A 20,084-nucleotide genomic window follows, 5' to 3' on the forward strand; every position below is an offset into this window, starting at 1 on the left:
TCCTGGCAAAAACATTAGATTATAGACTTAACATATCGAACTCATGCATATGAAAATTCCTTTTTCAGTTGCAAAGCTGCCATTGAACAAGACGCGTGATTTACTGTGGAATGACACAATTCAACGATCTGTCTCCAGTCTACCAACGATGTTAAAAGATCGTCCATTATAATAACTTATTTCATATTTAAGGCAATGCTACTATGTCAAGTTATTGATCAAGCATCAATGAGAAAAAACGTGGATAAATTGTATCAATAAGTACGGTGGCATAGAGGGGACATCTATCACGTGCGCACGCGATGGGGGACATCAAAAATATTTTATCTATCAAGTGCGCACGCGATGGGGGACGTCGGAAATTTTTATCTATCACGTGCGCACGCGATGGGGGACATCAGAGATATTTTATCTATCACGTGCGCACGCGATAGAGGACATCAGAAATATTTTATCTGTCACGTGCGCACGCGATGGGGAACATCGGAAAATATTAAAGTACCACGTGCGCACGCGATAGCTACCACATGCGCACGCTATGACTACTACGTGCGCACACGATAGCTACTATGTGCGCACGTACAATTTATAACGTGCGCACGCGAAAGCTTTTAATTTCAAACAATTAATGAATAAGCACTTCCCTGTCCATTTGAGAAATGGAAGGTATTACGTGCGCACGTAGTAGTTATCGCGTGCGCACGTAGTAGCTATCGCGTGCGCACGTAGTAGCTGTCGCGTGCGCACGTATTAGTAGTAGCGTACGCACTGTCCGCAAGAAAACTACATATATTTACGCTATTATCTACGTTACGTCTTACCGCGCTATTTGACGTCAACGTCACTTCTGACGTATGTTGTTATTGTTTATATATTACTGTTGAGATTTTGTACACATTGAATCGAGAGTCAATACAGATCGAACCTACACAACGCCTTTGTATTATTACTTCCAATATACGAAACCACTTCCACATTGGTGCCGTTTGTATAGCTATTGACTAATCATGAATCTACAGAAGCTTATTTCAACAAGAGAAGGTCATCGCAGAATTGTTCAGAGAAAATTAGCAGCAATTGATCAAAATGAGGAAATGTCATCTCTAGAAATTTCATCACTCATAGATTATCTGACAGAGAAAGCTACGATAATTAAAGGATTGAATGAAAAAATCATGTGACGATATTGAAACAGAAATCGTGGAAAGTGAAGAATATTCATACGATTTGGATCTGAGGATTCAAAAATTAAGCGAGACTTACCGGAAGCATACTCAAGACTTAACAAACAATAGTTCCGTTGATCAAGAAAAAAACCCTAAGGAACCTAGACATACGAGTTCGAGTACATTTGCGCAACATAAACTCCCAAAACTTACCATACCTAATTTTGACGGAGATCTTACCAACTGGCAGACTTTCTGGGACTCTTATGAGTCATCTATTCATCTGAATTCTACGTTATCGGACGTTCAGAAGTTCAACTTCTTGCGATCTCTGGTTCAAGGTATAGCAGCACGGTGTATAGGCGGGTTTCCGTTGACGAATGCGAACTATTCAAAGGCAGTGAGTCTTCTAAGGGAGCGCTTCGGACAACCACAGACGATAATTTATAGATACATGCAGTCCTTGCTTGAACTTCCAAGACCTAGCAACAATGTAGTAAGTTTACAATGTTTTTATGATAAAATGGAAACTTTTATCAGAGGTTTAGAATCACTTGGGCAGTCACAGGAATCTTACGGTAGCTTATTAATACCAATAATTTTAGAGAAGTTACCAGGCATAATGAAGCAAAATATGGCACGTGAACATCGCAGTGTAAACTGGGAATTACAAGAGTAAAGGTCAGCTATCTGTAAAGAAATTTCTTTCACGGAAGCACGTATTTCTACTAGTGATATTATCAACCGTGAACCTGATGTTCATATTCCCACAGCATCATTCTTTACTGGAACTAGACAAAGTACAAATGAATGTAAAAATGAACGTAAGAAAGACGTCAATTTTCGGGAAACTTTCAAGAAAGTTTGTCCTTTTTGTAGTGATGAACATTCCCCAAACGAGTGCAGAAAGGTTACATCTTATGAATCGCGTATAGACATTGTAAAAAGAGAACATTTGTGTTTAACTGTTTACGGAAACATCAAGTATCGGCATGTCGTTCCACAAATAGATGTCGTCACTGTCAGCGCAAACATCATTCAAGTATCTGTGACAAATCTGCTAAGCAATCAAACTCAAAGCTGAATCCCAATGCCGCAAGTTTCACCATACCAGCTACTTCCGGTGTTTCAAATCAACCCGAGGCTGCAATTCTACACTCTACCACTGAGCTAAGACATGACGTTCTTCTGAAGACAGCCGTTGCACAGATATGTTTTAACAGCGTTTCATTGGAAACAAATATTCTTTTTGATGAGGGAGCTCAGCGTTCTTTTATCACTGAAGAATTAGCGGAGAAACTACAAATTAAGCAGACCGGAAGTGAAGTCGTTCATTTAGCATCGTTTGGTGATACTAGCCAAAGAGTACGACACATGAGGTAATGTTGTATACAACTTATTACAGACGACAATGAGAAAATATGCATTGATGTTTTGATTGTTCCAAAGATAGCCGTACCGCTGCGAAATATTAATCAGAATATATTAGCCCTCCCATACTTGCATGGTTTAAAGCTAGCTCATCCAGTTACAAATGACAGAGATTTTGAGATATCGTTACTGATTGGAGCAGATTCATATTGGAAAATTGTTCAAGATAAGGTTGTCCGAGGGAATGGTCCAACAGCGGTGCAGTCGAGACTTGGATATCTTTTATCCGGTCCACTTCCGGTTTCCAACTTTCCAGCGTCAATACAACACCAACTTCCGGTTTCTACACTTACAGCGTCCACATCCCAACAGCCTCCAGTTCCCGCACAAGAAACGTCCACCCATTTGTTGAACATTCTAACGTCCTCCCCAGATTCCTTTGATATTGAGAGATTTTGGAAGCTTGAGTCTCTTGGTATATCTCAAGAAGAAGAGAACCCTGAGGCTACATACCTAGAAAACTACCAGCGTGATTCAATCACCTACAATAACGGACGTTACACAGCCAAACTGCCTTGGAAAGAAGATCACGCTATCTTACCAACGAATTATGATATCACCAAGAAACGCACTGAAAACGTAATCAGACGTTTACGTCAAGATCCTAGTAGTCTACAAACGTATGGAGAAATAATCAATGATCAAGAAAAGAGAGGTTTTATTGAGAAGGTAGACGAAGGTATCACACCCCAACACAAGATACATTACATTCCCCACCACGGCGTCAAGAAAGACTCAGTCACAACACCGATACGCATCGTATATGATTGTAGTTGTCATCAGTCACGTAACCAACCAAGCTTAAATGACTGTTTGAAGTCTACGCCACCAGAGCTAAACGATCTCACTCAAATTCTTATCCGTTTTCGGTTACACAGATATGCTGTTACTACCGACATAGAGAAGGCTTTTCTACAAATACAGCTTGCAGAAGAAGACAGAGATGTTACAAGATTTCTTTGGTTAAGTGACTCCAAAAATCCCGACAGTACTTTGATCACCTACAGGTTTAAAGCAGTTCTGTTTGGTGCAACATGTTCCCCGTTCATTCTTAATGCAACGATTTTAAAACATCTAGCAAGTAACAGTGATGTATGGGTCAGTAGTATTTTAAGAAGAGATTTGTACGTGGACAACGTTTTGTCAAGCTTTGAAGATGGAAACCAGGCACTTGCTTACTTCCATGATTCACGAAAGCTTATGTCGTCTGCAAACTTTAACTTACGCTCTTGGAATTAAAATAGCCAGAAACTACGAAATTTAGCCTTAAACTACGACTTACAAGATAGAGATAAAATCACAAAGATACTTGGAATGCGATGGAATACAGAAACAGATATGTTGACTTTCCAACAAACCTATATACCAGTCACAGATACTACAACGAAACGAGAAATCTTGCGACATACGTCAAAAATGTTCGATCCTCTTGGTCTACTTAGTCGGTTACGGTACGTGCTAAGATTATATTGCAACAAATTTGGGAAGTTCGATTGGGATACTCCACTTCCAGCAAATATACAAAAGAGGTGGAAAAATCTTGCTACAGATTTGACTACACTATCCACCACTCAATACAGACGTTGCTATTTTCCCGGAGCAGACGAGAAAATTAGACAAGCAGACGACCATTCACATACTACCTTACACGTGTTTGTAGATGCTAGTCAGTCATCATATGGAGCTGCAGCTTACCTTTCCAATGGTCAAAATACATCACTAATTATGGCAAAGAATCGTGTGGCACCTCTTAAAAAACTTACGTTACCCCGACTAGAATTAATGGCAGCTGTAATAGGTGCTCGACTTTTAAGCCACATAAAGAAGACATTAAAACACACAAATTTCTATCTTTGGTCAGACAGTCAGATTGTTTTACATTGGTTAGAAACAGCTAAAACTTTACCCCGCTTCGTGAGGAACAGAGTCGAAGAAATACAAAAACTGACCGGGGACCGGAAATGGAAATACTGTCCAACCAACTTTAACCCAGCAGATTTACTTACCCGTGGTATAACAGCGATCCAGTTAGTCAATAACAGCCTTTGGCAATATGGACCATCCTGGATCAACAATCAATCAAAATGACCTACATGGAATCCAAAAGATGCAACAGTACTTACAGCTTCCTTATATGACACTTCCGGTCATGAAACCAACACTTCCAGTCCAGACCCTAGCACTATCAGTACTGTTACCACAACTAGCGAGCAAGGCATTCATAGAGTTATTGATATTGACAGATTCGGTTCATACCAGAAACTATTACGTGTTACTGCATATGTGATGAGATTCATACAAAACAGCAAAAGTTCTAAAAAGAGACTCGAACCCCTGTCCCCCAATGAATTACTTCAAGCTGAGAAATTATGGCTAATAGACTGTCAGTCCAGTACTTATCCAGCAGAGATCAGCAACATGAGATCAAGTAAATCCCGCTCACAGCTTGTCAAACAACTTCGACTATTTTTAGATAACGATGGCGGAATCCGTTGCGGAGGTCGAATTCACAATGCCCCATTGGTCGAGAGTTCGAAATTCCCTTACCTGTTACCATCAAAACATAAGTTGACCCGTTTGATTGTACTTCATTACCATCAAAAAATACTACATGCTGGAGTAAATTCTACAATTACTTATATACGACAGAAGTTTTGGATACCTGCTATTCGTCAATGTGTAAAGACAATTCTTCGAAAATGTGTCATTTGCCGGAAAGTCGTTGGCCAAGCATACTCACCCCCAGATCCTCCTCCGTTTCCCAGATATCGAGTACAAGATACCGTTCCATTTACAGTGACAGGTGTAGACTTTACAGGCGCACTTTATGTCAGAACTAAAGACGGAATTGAAACAAAAGCATATATTTGTTTATTTACGTGTGCCTCCACACGAGCGGTGCACTTAGAACTCGTGCCAGATTTGACAGAAGACTCCTTTCTACAAGCATTTAGAAGATTCAGCAGCCGAAAATCTTTACCACATGTCATGATCTCTGATAATGCTTCAACATTTATGGCTGCATCCAACCATATAACACGTTTGTTCGAGTCCCGACATGTACATGACACACTTTCAAGTCATGGTACCACGTGGAAATTCATACCTAAGCGTGCACCTTGGTATGGAGGGTGGTGGGAAAGGTTAATTGGACTCACAAAGACAGCTCTCAAGAAAACCCTAGGCCGTACCTACGTTACATACGACTCTTTGCAGACTGTCATAACCGAGATAGAAGCCGTTATGAATGACCGTCCGTTAACATATGTCTCGTCCGGCAATCGCCCAGAACCAGAACCATTAACACCAGCCCATCTTTTATATGGTAGACGCATTACCACATTACCGTATCATGACACTGTTGATGAAACGGACCTAAGTTTGAGCCTTGGGAAACAACAGAACATTACACAACGTGCCAGAGTTCAGATTAAAATCATAGAAGACTTCCGTAAGAGATGGAGACATGATTACCTAACTGCTCTTCGTGAACAACATCGTACATCCGGAAAAAATAAACAATCCATATCAGTTGGTGACGTAGTACAAGTTCACGATGACATTCCACGTGCACAATGGAAATTGGCGGTCGTTGAACAACTCGTGCACGGGAGAGATGGACTCGTTCGGTCGGCGAAAATTAGAACAGACAGTGGTGTTACCAATAGACCGATAGTGAAACTTTTTCCTTTGGAAGTTACAGAACTTTAACTATGAAATAATATTCATGCATAGTGACACTTCAAAAGACTGTATTAATAACGATAATAACCATAATATTTTGACAAATGAATGCTTAGAGACGATACTTACTTATTTAAATTACTCTTTGATATTGCTGATAAGTTATTTCTGAACATACTGCTTAAATATTCTTAAATCTTTGTGTAATAAGTGTTAAACATTTCGCGGCCCCCAGTATGTCCGCAAGAAAACTACATATATTTACGCTATTATCTACGTTACGTCTTACCGCGCTATTTGACGTCAACGTCACTTCTGACGTATGTTGTTATTGTTTATATATTACTGTTGAGATTTTGTACACATTGAATCGAGAGTCAATACAAATCGAACCTACACAACGCCTTTGTATTATTACTTCCAATATACGAAACCACTTCCACACGCACGTAGTAGCTATCGCGTGCGCACGTAGTAGTTTTCGCGTGCGAACGTGATAGAAATAATATGTCTGATGTCCACATCCCGTGAGCACGTGATAGATAAAATATTTCTGATGTCCCCCATCGCGTGCGCACTTGATAGATAAACTATTGTTGATGTCCCCTCTATGCCACCGTAAATAAGACAGTAAGTATGCATTTTCGTAAGTAATAGCATTTATGTCATTGTTGCCATTTTTATTTTTATAGAAAAGAAAAATCTAAAAAGAAAGACCGGATCAGCATCAATAAACTTAAACTTCCAAAATGTATAAATCTGTTTAAGACATAAATAAATGAAAGGAACATCTTATTCTACAGTGTCTTTTCCATTTTCATTCAAATATCAAAAGTACTTCTTATTTATTGACTAAATGATGTATACTATGATTATAAAGAAGATACGACTGTGAATGTTCTGTATGTCGAAATTCGGAAACTGTCGTTATGTGTTTCCATAAATCATTATTCAAAAATGCTGAAATTGTGGTAAAAAGGCACCTAAAATACATAATAAACACAAATCCTTTAAAATAAAACTGAAAATTCCTGTCGGTGCTGCCTTTAATATTAGTTATTACCTTCCCAAATTGAACTAATTTCAAGGAGTAAACAGTTTAAATCATTATTGTGCTTCCAGCTTGAATTATTCCATGTAATGATTTTAGATTTCATCATTCCATTCATTTTATTGTTTCATCATGTTATCTTGTTCATTAAAATAACTCGAAACCAATTTTAAAAAAAAACTTAGTTTCACTACACATTTTCTCCAACTATGACAAATATAAATATACTTAATGAAAACTAATGGACATTCAATAACAACTATGTCATACTTGTTTTAGAATATTTTTGGCTATAAATCTAACCAAAAATGAAATTCAATATGTTCGGCTCACTCCTGTTTATTGACCAATACAACGCAACCTGGTCTTCTAAAACACAAAACGTTGGATCTCACGTGAGTTGCTGTAAATTATCATATAACTTTAGACATGTTATAATGTCGAATTATTGTTTTTCAGCTTGATAAAAGTTTATTTTCAAACAGCAAACAAAATATATGTATCATCTTACATTGTGCTAATTTATTTAATCTTTTTTAAATAAGATAAACACAATTATTCTAGAGATCTATATAATTATAGCTTTACAAAAAGTAACATTTCCTTGATAATGCACTTAGACATACGTCTCAAAACTTCGTGTGAAATTTTGAGGTTATTTATAAAAAAAATTTTTTACTTTATGTTTGCCACTGTATGTTTGCCACATCGTTTTCATTGGATAATGGTGACGTTTATATTTACATGTATACTATATACACGAATGCTTTAAGTTTAAAAGCAAATATCTTCTTCAATAATAGAAGAAGTTTTCTGCATAATAATTTCGTTATAAACATTACCGACAGGTTCCATAACATTAATAAACGGTTGTTTGCTATTCCTAGCACAGATATCATTTAGGCAAACGTAGGTTTTAGAAGATTTTTCGATCTTCAACATAATTCCATGCCAACAATAAATGAGATGTCTAGTATTTTTATGGACACTTTTGCTATTATTGATATTTACACAGTGCAACATAATAAAATCGTTTTATAAGATATAAACACCATAACTTGTGCTTGAAATATGAACATGCTGAAAACTACACTGACTAATGTACATCTAATCATTTTCCTAATTCTGTCGAACCAAAAATCCATGAAACATATTCCAGTGGTCTGTATTGGTACAAATACATTTCTTAGATCCAGAATGATACTTCACCCAAACCTTTGCTCCGGCCTCCAAGATTGCGGCAGTAGAGAACGAATCTCCAGTGCTCCATTTATTATAATCATCAACACCCACACTCTTTAATATCGGCTCATCATCAACAACAATTTCAAAGTATATATATTGCTCATCTGCTATACAAAGTTGAAGAGTAAAAATATAAAGTCCTGCAACAGGTGCTGTGAACATTCCGGACTGGTGGTCATATGCAGATCCAATATTCGTCAACACCGTTTGAAATATGATCACCTCTCCTGACGACGGAGATGTGTTCTTTACGTTTCTAGCTCTAAACAACACTTCATTTGTTGTACCGTCAGAATCTACAAGAATATAGATAGAACAATAATTTACATCTTCCTTTAAAAAATATCTAAATGAAAAATAATGAATAAATGTATTTAAAATAAATATGTAATTTTATCATTAAAATGACAATTTTCAATTCAACTGACTTTTGTTGTCTCTTTTCCCCTCAAGTAATTATAACCATCTGAGCTTACGGGGGTGGCATTTATTTGAAGAATAAATAGCTTTATGAATCTTGCAGTCAGGCATCTCGGTAGGGATAATTTCCGTGTCTACATATTTAGCGTTGTCTGACCATAGTATAATTAGTGTTGTTTGACCATAGTGTAAAATTCACAATGTATATATATTACATTGCACTAATTTATGCAACAAAAACTAAAAGTAAAGAAGTTTTCCCACCCTCCTACCCAATTTTTAGTATAATTTTGCCTTTTACAATGTTACATTGTTATGCCAATCTGCAAGGTACATTCATTATTGGTGAATTTGTTTAGATTAGTTTTCATAAGTTTGTTTCATTGATACTATATATTTAACATGGCGGTTCTTTCCCCCAACTTTGTCTTTCAAGGAAAACATTTTACAGTTGAATTCTTTCTAGTCACATTATATATGTTTTATGCAATATTATATTTTCACTTTACCCGTCATTTTATCATTAAAATGACACTTTTCAATTCAACTGACTTTTGTTGTTTCTTTTCCCCTGAAGTCAAATATAACCATCTGAGCTTACGGAGATGGATTCATAAATGTATTTAAAATAAATATGTATTATGTCCTTAAAGTTTGACGAAATAAATTTATTTTGAGCCTATGTTTCAATATTCATATGCTTATAAAAAAGAGCATTTTGTTTCTTGAGTAGGATTTCGTGTATATCAATTTTCTTTTGTAGATTATTGACTTTGCCATTAATTCGATTCACGGGCCCTAGAGAAATGAAATAAATATTTAACAATTTTTGTTTTTCGTGTAAATTGTCTTCTTCGTTTAATTGTGTAACAAGTCTATGCATTTTTATAATGATTAGAAAAACAAATATAATTAATTTGTGATTCCTTTTAATTTTGTATGTTGTATCAGTTGATACTTCTTTCGCGTATTTTATTCATCAGGCGGGAAACTCCTCTGAGCAGTGTCTACGGTTTACAAGTTATAGACACTTTTCTAAACTAAAGCTTGGATATTTGAAAAGCTCTTTTTCAGAAATGAGGAAATTCTAAATGATCTTTAATATCATCATCTTTAAGAAAGAAGATATCATATGGAATATTGCTAAGAAACAAAGATCAGCATTCAGCTAACAAAACACATAAGCAAAATGATCGTTTCTGTTCAAAATGTTTGAAATATGTATAGATAAAAATGTTACCCTTCGTATTTTTAAACACTTTTTTGACCATTTCCTACTTAAATATCATTTACGCTTAACAACAATGACAGGCTATTTTTAAAGTTTTTTTTCCAGAAGTATTTTGGTTGATCCTTTGGTGAAATATTAAACTCTACTACAGTGTAGTTTTGACTTAGTTAGCCTTTCAAAATATCAGGTAGCATTTTTTGTTATAAAGTTCAGAATTATGTAGCCGATAAATACCTAAATTAGTTATATTATTTAGATTAAAAAATTTTTAATCCGAAAGGGATCCGAAAAAGATAGATAATTATTGTTAGAAAAAAAGAAGAAAAAAGTTGACTCTTTGGGTTTTAAATCTACGACCAACTGTTTCAACGCAGTTGTAGTATTTCTTGCCTTTTTCATATTATTCAAACATAAGGTAATGCATTTGAGTGTTATGCCTTAAAAACAGTGTGTTATGTGTAAGTAAAAAATAAATTAAAAGATAGCCAACCCTATATCTATATTTCTGAACTTTCCTGAATGCTTTGTTTTGTTCGAGTTCAATTGTTCTCTGTTTTTTTGATCAACAGAATCGCTCCGTCTGCCTTCTTCTATTTTGAGATATTAAGTTACTATATGCCAGTTGCAGATTGTCTTCGTTACTTTTCTAACATTCCTCTCTGAAAGGAACTTATTAAAAACGTCTAAGAAATTTTCTTTTATACGTTCGTGTTTATCGTAAAGTTTCGTTTAATTATAAACATTCATTTTAAAGTAAAGTAAGCTGATAAAAACTTTGTATACACACGTGCTTGCCGTTTTCGTTTTCCTTTGAAGTTTTAATTCTAAAATCTTAACCACATGTTCAAAGCAAACACCTGCTTTAGATCAAAGCAAACCAGTTTCACTCTAATCCGATATTCTATGGGGTTTGCTAGAAATACATCTTTTGTTGAGAAGAAGAACACAATTAACACGTTCGTAATTTTATAAAGATATTTGATAATAAATTTTACAGTGGAGATATGGAAATGAAAATACACATCATCAAAACTTCATTTTGAAATATATTATAAATCATTATAACAATAATGACGTTTCTCATTGTTAGATATTTAATTGTATGTTATCAATGATTTTGATTTTGAATTCCAGTATATAAAAAAATGTACGAATAATTCCTGCTAAGTATATATAGATATTACAGCAGTTTATACTATGTAGGAAACATTTATACATTTAATTGTCCTTGTTTTGGTGTTATATTAACCACTCCGTAGGCAATTTCATTCTGCAATCGTTATATCACGATCAACTAAAACCGTCTGTTTTCGGTTGGACTTCCTGTAAAATTTACAATGAAGAACTGAATATATGTTAACATTTCACTGGTCAAAATTTCAATCTGAAATCTCGGAATCTGATTGGCCATTGTAAAATTAGAAGAATAACATGAAGAATTAATTAATATTCTAAACTATAATTTGGCATAACCCTTAATTTTAAGAACCGAAATACTATAAACTTTGGAACAATCAATGATATGATTACGAGTCCTTCAAATAAAACTGTAACCGTAACAGACTCTCATTAAATATGTAGAGACTGTATTCAAGCTTAACCAACAGTGACCCACACAAAAAAAAGGGATAGGGTTGAATTTGTTAAGAGAGTTAGTAAGTATGATAAAAATAACCTCTCCAGACAAACATATCCTCTTGAAAATTGACTGCTCCTCCACTACTATTTCAGTTTAAAGATAATATTTTATTGTATAAATGTACACACAGTATACAATTTCATAATTTTACAGAACATACAAAAGGGTTGGGCCAAAAGTTCTAATAACAGTATAGTAGGCCCTTCCCTGAGGTAAAGTAAATATAAATAAATCGAAATAGAAATTAGTTGAGAGAAAAAAAATATATAAAAAAAATAGAAATATAAATAAGCAATATAATAAAATTATGATACTAAGAATGATTAAATTAAGTTATTTAAATATTTAAATGTATAGAGTTTAAGTTTCAAAAGTCAATAGTGTTCCATTTAAAGTTATTTTTGGCTTTTGAATTATGTGTTCTAAGTATCAAATTTTAAGAAAAAGGAATAAATGATAGAATGAAATAATCAAATTATTGTAATAATTACAGAAACTGCAAAAAAACCACTATTTCAGTCAGTCTGATAAAACTAAAAGAGTGTCAAGGCAGTTTCCTTTGTATGGAAATAACAATCTCATTTGTTCTGCTTTACCTTTGTAAAATGATAAATGATCTAATATAAACTGCCATATTTCTTAAAGATAAACTATGCTCAAATTTGATGGTTGAAAATATTAGTTTTATAACTACTACACAGCCTATTTGTAAATATAAAATAAACATGACTCAGATTCATTCAATGTAGATATGTTATGTTTTAAACTCTATACCATATAAGTGGTCGCAATATGAATATATAGTGTCATTTAAAAACTGTTAGTTTTTTTTTTGGTCTTTTTTTAAGAAAAGACCAACTTCACTTGACCTTTAATAGGGAATTCAACTTTCAATACAAAATTTGAACACTCTTTTACTCAAATTAAAAACAGTAAGGATCTCATGGATTGCAATAAATTTCTGTGATAAGAATATTTTACTCAAATATAAGCATAGTACGTATATCTTGAAGGGATTAAATATTATGTTTTCAATCAAGTAAAAAAATGATTGTATAATTCATAACAAATAAGTAAAAAATCAGCAGCAAAAAAAGCTTTTGTTTTGATATGTCATAGTCTTATACTTGATAGAAATACATTAATATTTATGATAAACTTTCACACCAAATAATAAAAATACACGCACGCACGCAAAAAATAACACACACGCACACTCGTACACGCACGCACGCACGCACGCACGCACACACACACACACACACACACACACATACATACATACATACATACATACATACATACATACATACATACATACATACATACATACATACATACATACATACATACATTCCCTATCACTTACTGAAAAATGACCGACCTGAGTTCACACGATGACTTGCAAGATGCTTTTTCAGTCTAGGAAAGAGGAAAAAGTCACAGGGTGCCAAATCTGGAGAATATTGTAAAATGCAGCTACTGGTTTTTCTGCGGATTTAACCTGCTACTTTTTCTGGTCGGATGTTACCAAATAGAGTATTCATATGACACTTATTCGCCAAAATTTCAAGTGATTATATAGAATCGTATGAGTCGACCTTTTGATATCCCTGTGATATGGGCTATCTGCGTAGTTGAAAATCCTTGTGAATTATAGACTTGAATTTATGAAAATTTTGTCAGTAACTATGAAGGGTCTTCTACAAGACTAACAAGCAACTTTAACTGACTAGTGTCCATTTTTTCATATATGCATCCAACCCGAAATAGTTCCATAAGATATCTCATTGCTGTCATTAACTACAAGCATCGTTATAAACATTTATAGCAGATTTTCCAACCTTTGCTCGAGCTTTAAAAAGTCCCTAATTTCATCTCCTTTATCTTGCCGTTTTACAGGCCATATTTCACACTAAATTACTCGTGAAAGGTATTCTTAATGTAAATGAAATTCTTAATCGGTTGACTACACACGTGGTATTAATATCATTGAAAAACAGATAGTTTGAAGCATAACATAGTTTATACAAACATAAAAATAAAGAGTTAAATAAAAAATATATTGGCCTACCCTGGTACAGTTTTTTTTTTTTTTTTTTTTGAAAGTAAATGTCAAAGATGAGTGATAAACATATGTTTATCATCTTCAATTTCAAATGTAAATAAATTCTGTTGCCCTGGCTTATGTTCGACCTCATCTGGTTTATCTGTGTGTTCTCTAGAAGATGATGTTGTTGTCATGAAATCTGCTTCAAATTCATTTTGGCAAACAGGGTTTGTGTATTCATGCAAGTCTTTGTCACCTTCGTACCTGCTGTCGGTTGTACCGACATTCTTACATCGTCGCTCCGGTTGATTTCTTGATATATTCTAATTTTAAAAAAAAATGTGACAGCTTTATACAAATAGGCCAAGATGGCTTAAACTGATGATATAAGTTTATGTGTAAATATGAATCTCTTACAATTGTACGCTTAAATGGACAAAGGGCGGAATATTACGTATATCTGCGTATCATTTTTAATTTATTGTTAAGCTGTTTTCCAATGAACGGTTTAAAGTAAAATAGAGGAATGTGTCTTTGAACGTATAGCTAATATCAAGAAATAGGTGTGTTAATATCATATGGATTTTGTTTATGCCCCTAAAAGGATAAAGGGAATAGATAAACATAATGAGATGGGGTGCGTACGTCATATATTCCTTGTCCAACCAGTAACTAAAGAAGGCTTAGGCCTACAGTCCTAGGACTTGGTATGGCCATGACCTGTAGCTGACCCCTATTCATTTTATGGTTTGAAGGTCACCATAGATATAATCGCTTGTCGTCAGTAACTATGAAACATTTTGCGTACAGTCCGAAGTTTAGTGTGGAGGTTGGTTATGACTGATAGATGACACATTGATTTATAGATCATGAGGATAAAGGTCAAGGCCACTATGGAATTGACGTCTTAAAATATAACAACAGTAAAGTATAGTTATAACTTAAAAAAGCTTTGCCGACAGTCATTAGATTTGATGTTGATGTTGGCCATTACTAGACCACTATTGATTTTGTGATTAAAACGTCAACTGTCAAAGTCACCATGGCTTGTGCCGCTCAAACCTTGTCCGGCCAAAATCTAGAGAGAGCTTTGGCCTAAAATCATTAGACTTGGTTTGGATGTTTGTATTGACTAGAAGAAAACCACTATAGATTTTAAGATCAGATATGAGGTCATTAGGTCAAGGTCGCAGTAAATTAAAAACTTGTCCAATCAAGAAGTCTGCACATATTCCGCTGGGGTGTGGGGCATAAGTATTCGCATTTCTAGTAAAAATATAACTTTTAAAAAACATAACATGAGCTGTTAGTAAGACGGCGAGCTAGCCTAATCTCAGTGCTTGTTAGTAAAACAAGAGGAAGGATAATGAAGAATTTTTCTTAGTTCAAAAGGTGCCATTATTCAAAAGTTATAGAAGATACAAACTTGCACCAAAGTGTGACGACGGTGTAACATTAAATGTTGACCCTGTTGAAATGTGACCCCATGGGTCATTTTGAACGTTGAAAATTGACCATGCCAACATTTTGACATTAAAATATGATGAAAAAGTCATTAAAATCTTATCAGTTGTTGACTCGATAAAAACAGGTGCATTTTAATGGTTTGTGGAATTTTTCAAGTTAAACGTTCTGAATGATCTGTCTATAATAGAGAAACACATAGAAAAAATCAGAATCTCCTACAGCACCGTGTATATCCAGTAACGCCGGATTGTGAACATAACGCACGATTCGTTAATTAAGTGACGCAGAATTTGTGAAAATTTCTTAGATATTTAATGTATCAAATCGCACTTTTCGCCGTTACAAGGAAACTTTATTCACGTACATCTGCGTTACCTCATAAAAACGGCTTGATCACATTTTATCAGCTTATTTTAAATTTTCTATGTCACCAAAAGTTTAGTAAATGTAACTTGCTTACCGAAAATCGAAATTATACGATATCGTATGCATTGTTGTACTAATTATAGTCGACAAAAAGCCCAAATCACACCCAAGACGGTCGTGAAGCCAACTTTTTTACTAATTATCTCAAAAACTAAGCAATTTCGTGGAAATAACAATAATGTCCTCGCGGCCTTATGTGGCTATTCCTTTTTCATTTTGGTTAAATAAAGAATATATTGTCCAGGTTATTTACCGCGTTGGAAATCCTGCCAGGTATCCTCCATTCATTGCACAAATTCTGTGTTACTTATTGCACGAATATTGCATTATTTTTACATTCCGGCGTTACTGGATATACACTATGTACTGGCTTCATTAATACATTTCAAGAGGCCGAGCCGAACGGACAACTGCGCCGAGATAGGTTATAAGATAATCTATATGTTGGAAAGGGTACATTTAACGGAAGTTCAACACAATGATTTCTGACAAACGTGTTTGTACAAAATCACTTGGTGTCAGACGCTGACCTAACCTTCACCCGACCTTGTTAATTCCCTGTTACTTTAACACGAGCAAAACATCTGTCACGGTCATAAGTAATTTCCACATGAATTTTAAAAAAAAACACGTTAACCATCAAGTTCCAATGTAGTACTATAAGTAACATAAGTTTCATGATTTTGACGGATTCGTGTTTTTAGCTGATGCAAGAATGATCAAAATATTTGTATTGAACAACGGGACAAGTATTGCTACTCTAATTCACAACCAAAATAGGGAATTTATTAATTATTAAACACATTGAAATGTTGGGCTAGACTGAAATGTATCCCTGCTGTAGTACGTCAGATTCGATTTTACAGATCTTTTTTCTGACTTGTGTAATAAATTAAATTGATATATACATCATTTAATCATTCAGGGGTTGGTGCTAGAAAAAAGTCATAGATTTTAATAAGTGATGTAGCTACGCCAAAATTGATAGAATGCACAATCACGCAGAGTGAGATTATAAAGATCGTGTCAGTGCCCCAAAGTTCAACGATTTCCATAATTCATAGATACTTGAAAATGTTGTTTTTTTCACGCCAGTTAATTAAAGGTCACAAAATAGGATTTAAATCAGAACGTTTTATACTTGTACGTTAAATTCGTGTAAATTGATATGTATGGTCGTAGTCATTGAGGGGGCAGCACCCATGGTGCCCTGCCTCCTTCCTTGATTCCGCTCTAGTGATAACAGAAGAAGAAGATTAAATATTTTTACTTTTGCTCAAACGGACAGTATTTAAAAAGATTCAATGTAATATGAAACGTTATTTACGTAAACAGCATATAAGCGGTGTATACTGCATGGCACGTTATAAGAAGTGTTATTAGAACGTGGTGCGCATGAAAACAACAAAACAAGTATATTTCATTTGTATGGCCATAGGCTTATTGCGCAAAATTACAAGGATCGAGTTCTAAGGGTCAAAATTTAATGTTACACTGGCGCAAGTGTGAGAACAATAGCTCTCCGAATTTTTCGAGTAGTCAAGCTAAAGTCTAGTACAGTGCCAACATTCATATGATATTAATTATGACAATTTACTTACCTCATTTCTACATTTTGTTCTCCTTAATATCCTATAATAGAAAATGTTGACATTGTATAATTTGATGAAATCAGTACTTGTCAAATCATATTGCGATCAATCTACAAAACGTAAGATGTTTCCCATGCAAAAATGTACTTCTAAATTCATTTATGTATTGAATATTTTCAAAATTTGTGGGTTTTTTTCCTACCTAACCTATGTCTTTACATTTCTGATTAAGGTGTTATTGAGAAGTTCTTTTACGAGGGCTTTCTAAATTCACACTTTTTAATGCAGGCTTGAACATGGTCATGTAAACGTTTTTTTTCTTTAACGAACCATTAAGAATGTTTGATAACTTTTATTTACTACAGTTGGAAAATATATCACGCTGTATAGGCACTTCTCTATATTATGTTACTTACATTATAATCCGTATTATAATGGGAACGAACACAAGTATCAAAATTATTATCAAACACACGACATTGCATTCATTTGTTGTCCCTGTTGTTGTTGTGATACATTTTTGGTCGACAAGAGTTTCATTCAAACGGCACCGTCTGGATATGTCACAAACTTCCACGTGACTCAGATTTCTTTTCAATGCATGTTCGTAAAAGTTAATATACTCCATCATTGGGGGTGGGCAAGGTGCATAATTAAGCATGTCATGTTTTAATCCACAAAATAACGTTCCGCATGTCTTATAGAAACCCATTATTTAATCACATATATATTATTCAGGCATTGTTTAAACACTTTAACTATTCGCATGTTATATCTCATTAACATAGTCCAGATACTGAACAATAAAATAGAAAAATACACAGATAAAATAAACAAATGATATAACCGTTAGATATACAAAAACAGTGCAGGTATATCTTATGTGTAGTACACCCAATAGATCAAGTTACGGTAATTTAGTGATATCTGTTACAAGTATAACAAAGCATATGATTTATTTAAAAGTGAAGTCCCGACATAAAATCTTTAAGTTTAGAAATTATAAAGCAATAGGAAACTTACAGGCAGTACATTTGTCTTATTGACCGAGGCAAGACAAGACTAGAAATTGACTATTCACAAGCTAACAGGCTATGAATGGTTTTACTTTTATTAATAAATCATGCAATATGAATAGGTATGCATAATCCGCACTCTTAACAGAACAATTGAAATATGAAACCAAAACGAAGTGTAGTTTGCTGCGGTTTACGGTTTATTCGACATAAAAAAAATGATTAACCAAGAAAGGGAGAAGAAAAGAAAGCAAGTCTCTCCTGTGTCTGACAAAGGGAAAATTGGTACCAATGGTTACATCTCAAGCTTGATGAAGCTAGAAATTAACCAAACCCATCCCAATAAATAAATCAGTCCCCAGTCTTTCATAGTAGTGTTTTATTTTATTTAATTTTTCGTAGACTTTATAGCGTGATAATTTCCTAATTGTGTAAGATCAGAAAAGTCGTTTTAAAATTATAATCTTAGAAATGCTAGATTATCAATATCATTAAAAAGTGTATTGTGGACAGAAATTTACAATTTCAAGTTAATAATGTAAATGAAAGGTTAATTAAAACTTAAATAAAAGTACTTTAGAATCAGTATCAGATTATCAGTAAATTCAATCACGTGGTATTAACCAATGGTACCTTAATTCATAGACAGAATATTCGTATTTAATCATAACAGTTATTTAAAGCCATCAAGTAATTGCTGATTTAATTTATCAGTATATTAAAAAATCTATTTCTGTGAATTTCTAAAAGTATATATTGTGTTATGATAAGCACCATAAAGACATTGATCTCAAATGCCAGAACGTGCAAATTTAAATCAGTTTAGAATCAAGAGTTTTGTAAAGCCAATGACTTTATATCGTTAACTTAAACACATTTCAGGACAATTTTGCACTTATCATACAAAGGTTTCCTTAGTTATATTGTTACTCGTGTCTTACAATTCGACCATTTGATATTAATGCTAAATGTATTTTTAAGGCCATAAATTAAGTAAATGTACTTGTGACGTATAAATATTTTCTGTATATTGGCGATTGTATGGAATTGCCATATATCGTCATTCTAAATGGACTGCATGTGTTGTGCCCTTTCTATACAAAAAATGACATCTCCCCGTGGGTTCAAGCAGTGTTCAATTTACAAAAACATATTCATGTGACTTATTAGATTATTTTCGATATCATAATGTTTCTTATGTTATGTGCATAACAGCAAGTGTTATTATGATTACAGTACGAGTACAACATGCGGCTGATAGCGTGACAAAATTGTTTATACGATTTTAAATCGTTAAACTAAGTGTTTTTCAAGAGATTCCATTTGTAATAAACAATAAAGAACAGCATGCTATCAAAGATGCCTTCGAAAACAAAACAGTTGAGTCTAAAAAGTCATTGTTGTGTTTTATTGTTTTAACCCTTATACATTATTTTTCTATTTATTATATACTTATAAGTTATTTTATTATTAAATGTTCCCTTTTCATAAATGTCCTGACATAAGACTCTGATATCTTAAAAGATAAAATATACAAAATTTCCTGTGAATTTGAAGATTGGAGACTGTGATGAGTTTAGTCACGTTATGTAATCACATTTACTTGACTTGAGTTCATTATACAAAATTTACATGTGATTCTTATTTAAAAAGGTCGTGTTAGAAT

General features: G+C 34.0%; 3 protein-coding genes across 3 annotated transcripts; 1 reads left to right on the forward strand and 2 right to left on the reverse strand.

Annotated features, from left to right (window-relative positions):
• Window positions 1-3,911: 3,911 nt before the first annotated feature.
• On the forward strand, window positions 3,912-6,308 carry LOC132714048 (uncharacterized). The gene is made up of 2 exons (XM_060696783.1): window positions 3,912-4,624; window positions 4,841-6,308. The coding sequence occupies exons 1-2, from the start codon at window positions 3,912-3,914 to the stop codon at window positions 6,306-6,308; spliced, it is 2,181 nt and encodes a 726-aa protein (XP_060552766.1).
• A 2,143-nt stretch (window positions 6,309-8,451) lies between these two features.
• On the reverse strand, window positions 8,452-9,513 carry LOC132714059 (complement C1q-like protein 4). The gene is made up of 2 exons (XM_060696794.1): window positions 9,507-9,513; window positions 8,452-8,873 (listed from the first exon to the last, which is right to left on the reverse strand). Exons 1-2 carry the CDS (start codon window positions 9,511-9,513, stop codon window positions 8,452-8,454), a joined length of 429 nt encoding a protein of 142 aa, XP_060552777.1.
• Window positions 9,514-12,238: 2,725 nt separating this feature from the next.
• Window positions 12,239-18,267, reverse strand: LOC132714088 (uncharacterized). Its single transcript, XM_060696837.1, has 3 exons — window positions 17,819-18,267; window positions 17,412-17,442; window positions 12,239-14,240 (listed from the first exon to the last, which is right to left on the reverse strand). Exons 1-3 carry the CDS (start codon window positions 18,112-18,114, stop codon window positions 13,983-13,985), a joined length of 585 nt encoding a protein of 194 aa, XP_060552820.1. The 5' UTR covers window positions 18,115-18,267; the 3' UTR covers window positions 12,239-13,982.
• Window positions 18,268-20,084: the final 1,817 nt, after the last annotated feature.

Source organism: Ruditapes philippinarum, unplaced genomic scaffold (assembly GCF_026571515.1).
Source record: "Ruditapes philippinarum isolate M1 unplaced genomic scaffold, ASM2657151v2 ctg2659_1_1_1_1, whole genome shotgun sequence".
NCBI lineage: Eukaryota > Metazoa > Mollusca > Bivalvia > Venerida > Veneridae > Ruditapes > Ruditapes philippinarum.